The sequence below is a fragment of the Mercurialis annua genome, linkage group LG7 (assembly GCF_937616625.2).
Source record: "Mercurialis annua linkage group LG7, ddMerAnnu1.2, whole genome shotgun sequence".
NCBI classification, from domain to species: Eukaryota; Viridiplantae; Streptophyta; class Magnoliopsida; order Malpighiales; family Euphorbiaceae; genus Mercurialis; species Mercurialis annua.
In genome coordinates, this window is record NC_065576.1 from 31,433,398 (window position 1) to 31,446,061 (window position 12,664).

Below are 12,664 nucleotides of genomic sequence, written 5' to 3' on the forward strand. Positions count from 1 at the left end.
ACGTATCCCGCGGTGGAGTCGACTAACTGATCGATGTTAGGCAGGGGAAAACAATCCTTTGAACACGCTTTATTTAGGTCCGTGAAGTTGACGCACATGCGATTCTTTCTGTTTGCCATCTTCACCAGGACCATGTTACTTAACCAATTCGAATATTTGACTTCTTTGATGAACCCTGTCCCGAGTAGTTTCTCTACCTCTTCTTCTATTATTCTCTATCGTTCTTCCGAATGTCGTCGTTTCTTCTGTCGGATTGGTTTTATAGTTGTGTCGACATTTAACTCATGACATGCTACCGATGGTCTACTCCTTTGATGTCTGAGGCTTTTGAGGTTAACTCGGTGGAATTTTCTCGGGACATGTATCAGTAATAATTGATGCGAGTTAATCTGCTGGAACTATTTCTGAACTGCATCAATTTGATATACGAGGTTAACTCGGTGGAACTATCTTGGGACCTATATCTCACCCGTTAACTCGGTGAAACTATCCCGGGACTGGATTCAATAACTGATAACGTATGGATAATATATGATCATAGGGGCGAAGCAACCTCGACAAAATGAGAGGACACTAAGTCCAGCTAACCGAGCTTTTAGCTATACCAGATCGGTAACCGAGATCATTGAACGAGATACAAAAACATATACCTTACAGAGATCCTAAATTCTGAGATACCAATATCGAACTATGAATAAACCATACCTAGCATCACCACGATGATAACATGACTTACTCTCCGGCGTTCGCACCTAGATCCCGAGCTACAAATACCGAGATATAACGCGGGACCTACTTAATAGAGTAACACCAAGATTCCGAGATACAAAATACCGGGATATAACACGGACCTACTTAACAGGGGAAAAAGAACCACGAGACATGGTCTATATAAGTCACGCTATGGGGAAACCCTAAGGTACTTCTTTCTATTCACTTAATATTACTCTTTCTCTTCTTCTTCTTTCCCCTAGTACAAAGTTTGACTTGAGCGTCGGAGCGAACGCCCGGAGACCCCCTCCGGCGTTCTTTCTGACCTCTGTTTATTGGTGTTTGCAGGCTTTAGCGGATCGGATCTATTTGGTGATTTATCACTTGGCGCCGTCTGTGGGAAATCGATTTGATTCCCTTTTTTGGTTACTGTCAAGAGAAGCGGATCATCGACTGAGAAACACATCTACGCGGCTAAGAGATGTACTGAAATGGAAGGAATGATTCAAGCTCGTTTCTGGAAAATGATAAACATGATGCATCAGAGATCTTCTTCGATCCTCATATGGGTTTATCCCAAAATAACAGAGAATCATCCCCTGGTGTTGGCGGACAATGGGTTTCACAGGAAATAAAACAGATGGAAAGCTTCTACAAGACCACTGGAAATGCCTAGCTGATGTGGATCTCTCGATCTATTATGCTAAGGAGAGGGAAAGACACAGATTCGAAATTCTTTCAATGGGTATACTGGAATAGAGGAGATCCGGCAATGGGTTTTTCTTAAGATGAAAAACATTTAAATGCTCTCTGATTTCAACTTAAAAATGGAATCAGCTAAGTCTTCTTTTCTAAAACTTTCTCTCTATGAACTGTTGAAATACATCTGTATCTAAGAGATATGAGATTTTACATAGGAGAGCACAACGGGAAAAATGTTTTCTCGCTGGCAGCATCTTCGTCGATAATGAATCGAAGAGCAAGGATATTCCACCAACAGAAGTGCACGAGGAGATGAAAATTTTCAACGTGGAGATGGTGAACATAAACGAGGATGAGTTAGATCCAACTCATCCCATAGAGCAAGAAACTAAATCATTAAATGGAGAAGAGCTGGGTAACATTGAATGCGGTGGATTCAGCATGTAAACTGTTTGTTAAAATGCCAGAAAAATGTTGCTTCTCAGAGTAGGATTCTTTTGAGGTTTTGCTCAACCTGGACAGAATATTTTCGAAACAAGTCGCAGCTCTTGAACTCCAGGCTGAAGAATTCCGAGCTTTACTTTTGAACTCAGAGGTGTAAATGAATTTGACAGCACTGGGTTTGTGATTCCTGGGTCGAACCAGACCCATCATGGAGAGAGGACAGGTTTTTAACGAACGCAAGGAAAGTGTTTGATAATATGCCTCAAAGAAATAAAGTTTCTTCGACATCAATGGTTACGGGTCTGGTTCAAAATGGAAAGCGCAAAAGATAAGTGTTTAATCTCTTATTTCGCAATTCATTTTCAGTGGAAGCGGTAGATTTAATGGTTTACACTACCACCATTTGGCATACACTTTGAAGTTATCTTGATCATTACTAGATTGAGCCTTTAAGATATATACATATCCAATATTTGAAAACAGTGATCATTAGAGCACTATAATGCTCTCATCTTTAATCGGTGAACGTAAATCTCTGTGTTTTTATAGTCGCATTCACCCAATTGCTCTAATTTTGCATTGAAGACTCCCACAAGACTCTATCTAGCTGTATACAAGATAATAACTATCTGCTTATATTTCTTTTTGGCAGTTTTGTTTAACTTTCAAAGCTGCACAACATATGACTAAGCTGCTGAGTATTGAGCAACCTCAGGTGTTACAATAGTCATAAACCCACAACAGAGGAACACGAGACAGTAGGGAGTTTCATTGAGAGAGGAAGAGATGAATTCTTAAAGGCAGAAATCAGCAGAAGAGATGAAGGCCCTGTTTTCTCGCGGGTGACATCTTCGTCGGTAGTAAATCGAAGCAAGGATGTCCCACCGATATAATCGCGTGCGAAAATGGAAATTTCTAAAGTTGGGATTCAATGCATAAACGACTATGACTGGTTAGTCTCAGAGGTCAGTATTGGTTGGTTGTCTCAGTAATATTTTTCGAAACTAATTTTGCTGAAATGCTTTAATCTTGACTTTGATCATAAAATGACTGAATAATCTCTTTGCAACAACTATAAATTTATCATCAGAGGAATCATCCTAGCATTGGCTCGTACATTCAGTTATTGGTTCATGTGCTTTGATTTCTGTTTGACATGCTAGAGTAATTTAAATATGTTTTACAACGTGTAATCAATTGAGCTGCTCAATGCATTCAACGTCTCGCTGAGTTCGGTGTTAGTTTCATCTCAGATTTTTAAGAGATTCATAACTAAGTTCTGAGTTTGTTTCATAGCAATGTGTTCACTTAAACATTTTCTTTGGGTTTGCTGTTTTCATTTGACATGTTCTGGTTTAATCTTTTGGGTCACGAATATTAATATAAGATTCTAGAGAGCTTGCTTATAAGTCGTGGAAACAATTCGGTTTGTTTATCGATGGACACGACTAATTCATAGAAACGGAGGGTGATTTGCAGTGTTAATAATAAATCTTTGGCCGGTAGTACATTCATCTTGACCTGGGTATCTTTTGATAGGATGACACTCCTTTCTTTTTGTTGATGCACACTTACCAGGGAATGATCAGTTGAATATAATTGGCTTTCTTTTATAATGTGACTTTGAAACTTCAAATTCATGGACAGTTAACTACTCTTACAAACATTTGATAGTGTCATGATCGACTTGTGGTTAACTTGGTACTTTACCATCCATTAAATCATTAATTTGATAGGTCAAGCTTTTGCATCTCTGGAAATGTTTTACATGTTTTCCTTGGAAAGTATGATACACTTGTTCTCTTGCTCCTCTTTTAATGTCAGTTGATCATTGTTACTGCTTAGACAAGTATAAAATGCTATTTGGACCTTTTTTGTTCATGTTATCTTAATGTTTTTGACGTAGATGAGTTTCATTTGAATATTTTCACTGAGTTTGCTGTTTATCAGCAATGTTCTGGTCTATTTTATTTGTTTATGCAAATTAGGTTGAAGTAGAACTTTCTTAGACCTTTGATAATTCTTTGAAAATGCATAGTTTGGATTGCAAAATGATGAGATCCTAGAGCTCTTACTGGTGTATTATTCGAATGAGTAAGCGAACAATTGAGTATTTTCAAATCTAGTCAAGTGATTATTGGAAGCAGTAGTTCAGTTATACACTAAAATATGCATGCCTTGAGACAGTGAAGCTATTTAAATCTACTTTAGTTACACACTGAAATATTAATTTGTAGCAAAATGGAATTAAATATGTAAATCATGACATGAATTTAAACTTTGGCACCAACTTGAACGTGAGATAAAAGCTTGGCACAGTTCGAGTTTCTAACTCTATGTTAATGCACTTAATACTGCATCTCTTTACAAGACAAATTTGGTCCATTAGGCAGAATAAAACAAAGTTGGTTTTGTTACTTCTCATGTCCACTTGAAGGCAATCAATGGCGGGCATTTTGATAACAGTTAACCCATGGCTTGAGTTGATTCTCTGTGGCTACATGTTCCATACATTGAATCCAAAATCCCTCTTTTGCATCCTATTCGTGTTAAGTTCAAGGAGTATTATAGAGAAATATTTGATTGTGCTAACTGGTGAAACAAATGTTCGAAGTCTGGCATTTTTATGAGCATGTAGAAACCATTGTTCATTTGGATGATATTTTGGTCTTTTAATTGCTTGTGCACTTGTGAAAAGCAGTGATGCCTAAGAATGAAACCGGAAAAAGTGCCTAAAGAGCGGAAAGCGCAACTTGTTTTCTTTTTATCCGTTTTACACGGTACATAATTATCGAGGTACTTATTTCAAAGAACTTAGTGGGTTATTTTTTCTAAAGGTGGTTTAATTGTGATATATTTCTTTTGTATCAATTTTTCTGGTCAATTACTATTTTAATTTGCATGGTGACATATGACGAGACGGTGAGCTTAGTTTATCATGTAGCGACTCGATAAAACTTACCATGCTGATTAATTCCGAGTACATCGTTCAAAAATTATAACTACAGATGATTTAAATTGTACATGATTAGAATAATACTATGAATATTTGCTTTGACGTAACTCTTCTACAATGTGTAATCATAGAGGCAAAGTAACATCTATATAAGATCAAGACCCCGGTATAAAGGTACGGCATGAGAGTAAGACCAAGACCTAAGGGTACGGCATCGATATAAGACCTCGACCTCGGGCGACGGGCTAGTGCCAATATACGGCCTATGTGCCATATTCCAGCGGGCTAGTGCCAATATACGGCCTATGTGCCATATTCCAGCGGGCTAGTGCCAATATACGGCCTATGTGCCATATTCCAGCGGGCTAGTGCCAATATACGGCCTATGTGCCATATTCCAGCGGGCTAGTGCCAATATACGGCCTATGTGCCATATTCCAGCGGGCTAGTGCCAATATACGGGCTATGTGCCATATTCCACGGGCTATGTGCCACCAGCGGGCTATGTGCCATCCACGGGCTATGTGCCACCAGCGGGCTATGTGCCATCCACGGGCTATGTGCCACCAGCGGGCTATGGGCCACCAGCGGGCTATGTGCCATCCACAGGCTATGCACCAACCACGAGCTAGGCTAAACCACCAAGCTAGATAGCTAGAACAAACGAACAAAGTCGAATAAAAGGGCAAACCGGCTCATCGTCGAGAACTAGATACCGCCCAAATGCCGAGATAAGATCGACACGGACATAAATATCCGATACAAAGAGGGGGGACTAGTGGTAACGTATCATCATAGGGGCGAAGCAACCTCGACAAGATAAAAGGTCACTAAGTCCAACAAACACAGCTCCGAGAATAAAAGAAAAAATTTCAAAAATAGAAAAACAAGTAACCCGGTTGTATCACCAAGGAAAAAAAAAGGCTTAATGCCGAGATACTGGCTTAACGCTGAGATACAACGTGACGCAGAGCTTTCGGCTTAACGCTGAGATACATTATAACTCCGAGGCTTAACGCCGAGACACCGGCTTAACGCTGAGATAAAACGTGACGCCGAGCTTTCGGTTTAATGCCGAGATACATTATAACTCTGAGATATAACGTGACTCGGAGCTACCAATTTGATGTCAAGATACAACGTGACGCCGAGCTTCCGGATTAACGCTGAGATACAACATGACGCCGAGCTTTCGGCTTAATGCCGAGATACAATGTAACTCCGAGATGCAACGTGACACCGAGCTTCCGGATTAATGCTGAGATACAACATGACGCCGAGCTTTCGGCTTAATGCTGAGATACAATGTAACTCCGAGATACAACATGATGCCAAGCTTTCGGCTTAATGCCGAGATACAATGTAACTCCGAGATACAACGTGACGTCGAGCTAACGGCTCCATGCTTAGATTTTGGCATAACTTCAACCATGGCAACACGGACATAAATGTCCGATACACAGGAGGGGGACTAGTGATAACGTATGGATAATATATGATCATAGGGGCGAAGCAACCTCGACAAAATGAGAGGACACTAAGTCCAGCTAACCGAGCTTTTAGCTATACCAGATCGGTAACCGAGATCATTGAACGAGATACAAAAACATATACCTTACAGAGATCCTAAATTCTGAGATACCAATATCGAACTATGAATAAACCATACCTAGCATCACCACGATGATAACATGACTTACTCTCCGGCGTTCGCACCTAGATCCCGAGCTACAAATACCGAGATATAACGCGGGACCTACTTAATAGAGTAACACCAAGATTCCGAGATACAAAATACCGGGATATAACACGGACCTACTTAACAGGGGAAAAAGAACCACGAGACATGGTCTATATAAGTCACGCTATGGGGAAACCCTAAGGTACTTCTTTCTATTCACTTAATATTACTCTTTCTCTTCTTCTTCTTTCCCCTAGTACAAAGTTTGACTTGAGCGTCGGAGCGAACGCCCGGAGACCCCCTCCGGCGTTCTTTCTGACCTCTGTTTATTGGTGTTTGCAGGCTTTAGCGGATCGGATCTATTTGGTGATTTATCAATAACGAAACGTTGTGATAACATAAAATTATACGAACTTAATAATAAACGTAATGGTTTAGGGTTTCATTCGGTTTCGTATTTGGATGCATATAAATATGATTTATTTTTTGAACTAATACTCTATATTATTTATATGAACTCAATCAGCGTTGTCTGACCCAATAGTGTTTTCTTTCAGGCTCTTAATGTGACGAAGTGGTCGAGTTTCCATTCTTTATTTCGGAAGTCTTAATTTCAAGCACTTATGGAAAGTCTTATTCCTATTTAAAGCTGTAGTAGTCGTCAGTGGTGGTAGACTTAGTTTTTTATTTAAAAAATTATTTGACTTTAATAATATTATAAATTTGTACACATTAAAAATAAATTTTTCGATGTAATTTGTAAAGGAGTATAAAAATTATTATAGTTGTATTTAGGATTAATCCCAATAAAATATAAAACATTTGCGGATTTTGTCAGTTATAAGCAAATCTTTGAAAATCAACTCCATTTTAAGATATTTGTAACCTTTTCTAGCCATTTATGAATCAAATCGGAAAATTTATTACTCGTGAATGGGTTAAACTAACCGATTTTAATTGATTTCCCTATAAGAGATTTCAAATATCTCATATCATCCAAAATCCGCGAATAATGGTATTTTATTGAATTAAGCCTTAAAATTATAAAAGTAGAATAATGTAAATAATTTTTTTATATATTATTTGTGGCAGTAATCGCTAATCAAGTTATTTAATTAATTTATATTATTGTTGATCTTATGATTTTTTTTTTAAAAAAAATCCGATATTTTTAGCATAACAAAAATACAATAAATAACACAGGAATGGTGTTAAGTGTGTTAGCAGGAGAAGGAAAACTGAATAAAAATTACAATTTCTAATTCTAATTAGATACACAATTAACCAAATGCCCAACTAACAAAGCTCAACTTAAATACAGGGCTAGATCAAACTAATATCAGTACTGTGTTAGAAATTGTCAAATCTAAAACTATCGGTAAATTCACCATTTCTTCGAATCGTACGGCAACTATTCTCAGTTTCTTTTTATTCCATCAACTTTTCCGTAGATTTGGAACGCTCCGCTCCATTTTTCCGCCCTTTCAACGAGGAGTCAACAGCAGAAACACCGTCACGTCTCCGAGAAGATGAACGGCTCAGATCATTCTGTTCAAATCGCAATGTTTTATTTACAACTCCCCCATATAAAAATTAAAAAAAATGCTATTTTTTAATAAATAATAATTATTATTACCGAAAACGAGAAAAGAAAACAAACCTGAAGATCTGGAGAACTGATCTCACGCGTCCGTTTCAAAGACTTAACACACTTGTGATCTTGACTCCGTGAACAATAAGAAGAAGAAGAATCGGAATTAGACGAAGACGATGAGGTGGCAGCCGGAGGAGGAGTACTCAGACAAGACCAGTGAACCTGATTACTATCATTATCTAACCGTTGTCGTTCTTTACGATTTACAGCATCTCGGATCGCGCATCTGTCGCTGCAGAACGAAACAGTACGGGCAAGCAATTGAAAACCGGAGGCTTTCCAAGGAGTGGGAGATCGGCAGGTCTTACAAAGTAGAGTACGAGCGTGTCTCGCCACCAGAAAATTAGCTCCGTGAACCTTCTGATCGCACCTCCAGCAGAGGCTCGCGTCGTCCGACTCGCAGTAGATTCTCGCCGGAAACTTGCATAACTCGCACCCTTTCATGGCTCTGTTAATTTTTTGTTGTTGGTACAATGTTTTGTGTACGGTGATAGTGAAGTTGTTGAGAGGTAAATGGAGAGAAGACGAGTGAATATAGTGAACAAAACGGTGAGTTAGAGCGAGTTTAGAGAAGGTTTGGACTTGTCTTATAGTACTTTATATTACGGAAATGGACTTGCTTCCTACAAATATGCGCTTATTATAATTGTTTTTAATGTTTTCTTGTAATTTGGTTCACAACCAATATGATAAAATAATAATTTATTTTCCTTGATAAAGGAACCACAACCACTATATTGAAAAGAAATTTTAAAATCTTTTTCAAAAATGGTATTTAAAGGTGATTCATTTATAGGTTTAATTAGGACCATGCGTTTTATGCTCAGAAAATTCTACTCTTTTTCATATTTCTTTAATTTATTATTTTAAAGACTTAAATTTTCATTCAATTAAAAATACAATAAATAAATAAAATAATATTTGATAAACCACATGTTTTATTAAATATGATTATAAAAATTTAATGTTAAAATTGTTGTTAAATTTATGTTCTCTATTCTCATAAATTTTAGTAGATTATATTAAAGATATAAAATATTAATTTATTATTTAATATTAATTTTTAAAATGAAAAAAATTAATTTAATCATTCTTAATTTGAAATAATTTTTATTTATTTATACCAGATAATGAATTAAAATTTTAATTAAAGTAATCATTAATATATAATAATTAAAGTTTGTTTATTAAATTTTTATATAGAAAAATTAATCATTAATTTTAAAAATGACAAATCAATTTTCGGCTCATCATATTTTAAGTATATATTTTTATTTTTATTTTAAACATCATATTATTAAAAAATTAAAAAAAAATCAATTAGTTATAGTTGAATGATATATGAATAGGAGCATCATTTTATTAAGATCTAATTTTTTATCTTTATAAATGTCAAAAATTAATTTATTTTATCCAACGAAAAAAAGATAAAAAAAAGATAACATTACATAATAATGAATTTAATCACAAAATTATGGTCGCATAAAATAAAAAAAATAAAAAAATGATAGGAAAAAGAAGGGTAAAAATGGAAACATGAAGGAAAAGGATGTGGTGAGAGAAAGTGCCAAGTGTAGGAGAGAGAGGGAGCAAGCAGTATTATGTGGTAAGTAAGACTTTGAATTTGTTTCCTGGCTCAGTACATACACAGGAGACAGATATTTAATGATTACGTGTCATTCGCGTGGTTTAGAGAGAGAAATGAGAAACGTAAACCAAGCAGATTTTGATTTGCTTACGTGTCATCATACCACCGTTTCAACGAAATTTGTGTGTACCTCTGCTGCTGCGGTACTTTTTTCGTTGCTCATCTTTTCTAGCCTTTGCTTTCGGCTCTCTACTCTACCATCACTTGGATAAGAATGAAAGTTGGAAGATATTTTCCTTAAAATAATATAGTTTTGGCCCCACCTTCTTTTTCTTTTTTTTTAATTAAATCTTAATAGTTAATACTTTTATTCATCAAAATTGAATTCCAACCCTACCATTATTTGATTAAAAAAAATCCCTACCACCATGGATCAAAGAATCGGATTGGACAAATCGATTTAACTAATTAAACTGGAAAAACGGTCGGCTATCCAATTCAATAAATCTTACTTAGATCAAATTCGAAGCAACAATATGTATAAGAAATTTAGAAAAGTTCGAAAATCACTCCTAATGATCTAACAAAAAACAGATGTAATGAGCTAATAAATGTACCGTCTAATTCACACATTGCCTTATAAATAAAATAGAGAAATTATTAAATTGCTTAGACAACTCAACACAATCTCGAATCAGAATATCTGACTAAATACGAAAAAGATTATGGATATCCAGACAACTTAACACAATCTTGCACGATGCAGCCTGAACAGTCTTTAACGATCATACCCGCTCCCATCGATTTGCTACTACTAAAACACGCTGCATCCATGTTCAGCTTCCACAAATCTAAACATGGCTTACTCCACCTAACAAGGCTCTCTTCTCTTCCTAATCCCGCATGACTCTAATTACCTCTCCTAAAATTAGCCAATTTCTAGGCTGCCAAATTATGGCATGCATTATTCACTACCGATGCAATAGTACCAGTTTTCTTTGCCCAAACAACCTCTTTTATGTTCCGCCAGATGTTCCAGCAAACCATTACGGTTAAATCAGCTTCCTCTCTCGACGAAGATACACACCATAAATAAACCCATTCCTTCATATCATGACCTGAACTCAAAGGAACCTTAGTGTTTGAAGCTTTCCACGCATCAATGGAAAAAGGGCAGTCTCTAAACAGGTGTAACTAGCACTCCGGCGCTCCATCACAAATGCTGCAATCTGTTTTATTGAATACCTTCCTGCCAGCGGGGGCCTCAGCCGTCGGCAAATAACTAGAGCAAGCACGCCATAAAAGATTTTTGATATGTTGTGGAACTTTCAAATTCCAAATACTACCCCAGACAGGCTCAATGTTACTTGAAACCTCACCTTTTAGAGCTTGATAACAACTCCTAACATAATACGAACCTCTCGCCTCAAATACCTAAAACCAGCCATCCTCTACCTCTCTGATACTGATTAACAATTCTAGGATATGCCTTGCATCAACTAGATTAAACATATCATATACTAAGTCAGCATATCACCTTCTAGTGTTCATATCCATAAGACTAGCTACATTGACAGAGGAAATTTTAAGCCTCTTTGGGCCAAGTAAATATCTATTATCTGAGTCACAAAGCCAAGGATCATCCCATACGCTAGTATTAACCTCGTCTCCAATTCGAACACTAGCCTATTTTTTCGCATAATACTTTTGAGTTTCAAAGATATTATGCCACAAATAACTCGGGTTAGAACCTACTTGGCATCAAGAAAAGAAGACTGAGGATAACATTTGGCCATAGTAAACTGAGCCATAATAGAAGTTGGTTTTGAAATAAGGCGCCATTCTTGTCTAGCCAACATCTCTATGTTAAAGTCTCTTATCTTCTTGAATCTCAACCCTCCAAATTTCTTCAGAACGCATAGCTTATCACATCTAGCCCAACAAATGTCTTTTTTATTCGCTTGATTATGACCCCCATCGAAACAAATTCATCATATGTAACTCGTCACAAAGACACAAGGGGAATAGGAAGACATTCATTACATAATTCGGCACATACTGAGATATTGTCCCAATAAGAAGTTCTTTACCTCCACGAGACTAAAAATTGGCATTCCACCCTTTAACTTTTTGCCAAACTCGGTATGAAATGTAACTAAAAGTCTGATGTTTATTACTCCCAATAAGCAAAGGGAGACCAAGGTATTTACCTTGATCCTTAACTACAATAACACCCAAATCTCAGCTAAGACAGATTTGGAATCCAATAAAATGTTGCGATTGAACATGATGTGTTGACTTGTGAAAATTAACAAGCTTCCCGGAAAGCTTCTCATAAGAATCCAGAATTCTCTTAATAGCCAACACCTCGTTATATACTGCCCTAATGAAGAGGAAGCAGCCATCCGCAAAAAGTTAGTGGTTGATAACCAGACCATTCCTACAAATTAAAATATCATGCAACTCGCCTTCCCTCAGTCCATCTTCTAACAAATAACTCAAACCCTCCCCATATAATAAAAAGGTAAGGAGATAACGAGTCTCCTTGCCTAATACCCCGACCCGGAATAATTGGGTCCATCTCCAAATTGTCACCAATACTGGTATGACGCACTGAAGAAATACAACTCATAATAAGATTAATCTAATGTCAAATAAAACCCATTTTTTCATCATGCTACCCAAAAAACTCAATCTCACTCTATTATAGGCCTTACTCGTGTCGATTTTCAAAGCGGCTACTCCATTCCTACCTCGTCTTTTTTTACCTAAGATAGTGCCCAATTTCATAGGCTATAATGAATTATCAGTAATAAGACAATTTTCAACAAAAAGCCCTTTAGGTCTCTGAAATAATTGCAGGCAATAATTTTTTCATGCGATTAACAAGAACTTTGGCAATAATTTTATAAATAACATTGCAAAGAG

At 36.7% G+C, this 12,664-nt stretch overlaps 1 protein-coding gene and 1 long non-coding RNA gene across 3 annotated transcripts; one reads left to right on the plus strand and one right to left on the minus strand.

Moving 5' to 3' along the window:
* Positions 1-517: 517 nt before the first annotated feature.
* On the plus strand, positions 518-7,288 carry LOC130015758 (uncharacterized). Of its 2 annotated transcripts, XR_008791141.1 has the most exons (3): positions 518-2,822; positions 4,559-4,653; positions 7,052-7,288. It is a non-coding gene; the product is annotated as an uncharacterized LOC130015758 (long non-coding RNA). The 2 variants fall into 2 exon arrangements; XR_008791140.1 differs by lacking the exon at positions 4,559-4,653.
* Positions 7,289-7,733: 445 nt separating this feature from the next.
* On the minus strand, positions 7,734-8,784 carry LOC126655661 (zinc finger protein CONSTANS-LIKE 2-like). Its single transcript, XM_050349909.2, has 2 exons — positions 8,155-8,784; positions 7,734-8,042 (listed from the first exon to the last, which is right to left on the minus strand). The coding sequence occupies exons 1-2, from the start codon at positions 8,590-8,592 to the stop codon at positions 7,923-7,925; spliced, it is 558 nt and encodes a 185-aa protein (XP_050205866.1). The 5' UTR covers positions 8,593-8,784; the 3' UTR covers positions 7,734-7,922.
* Between the last annotated feature and the right edge of the window lie 3,880 nt (positions 8,785-12,664).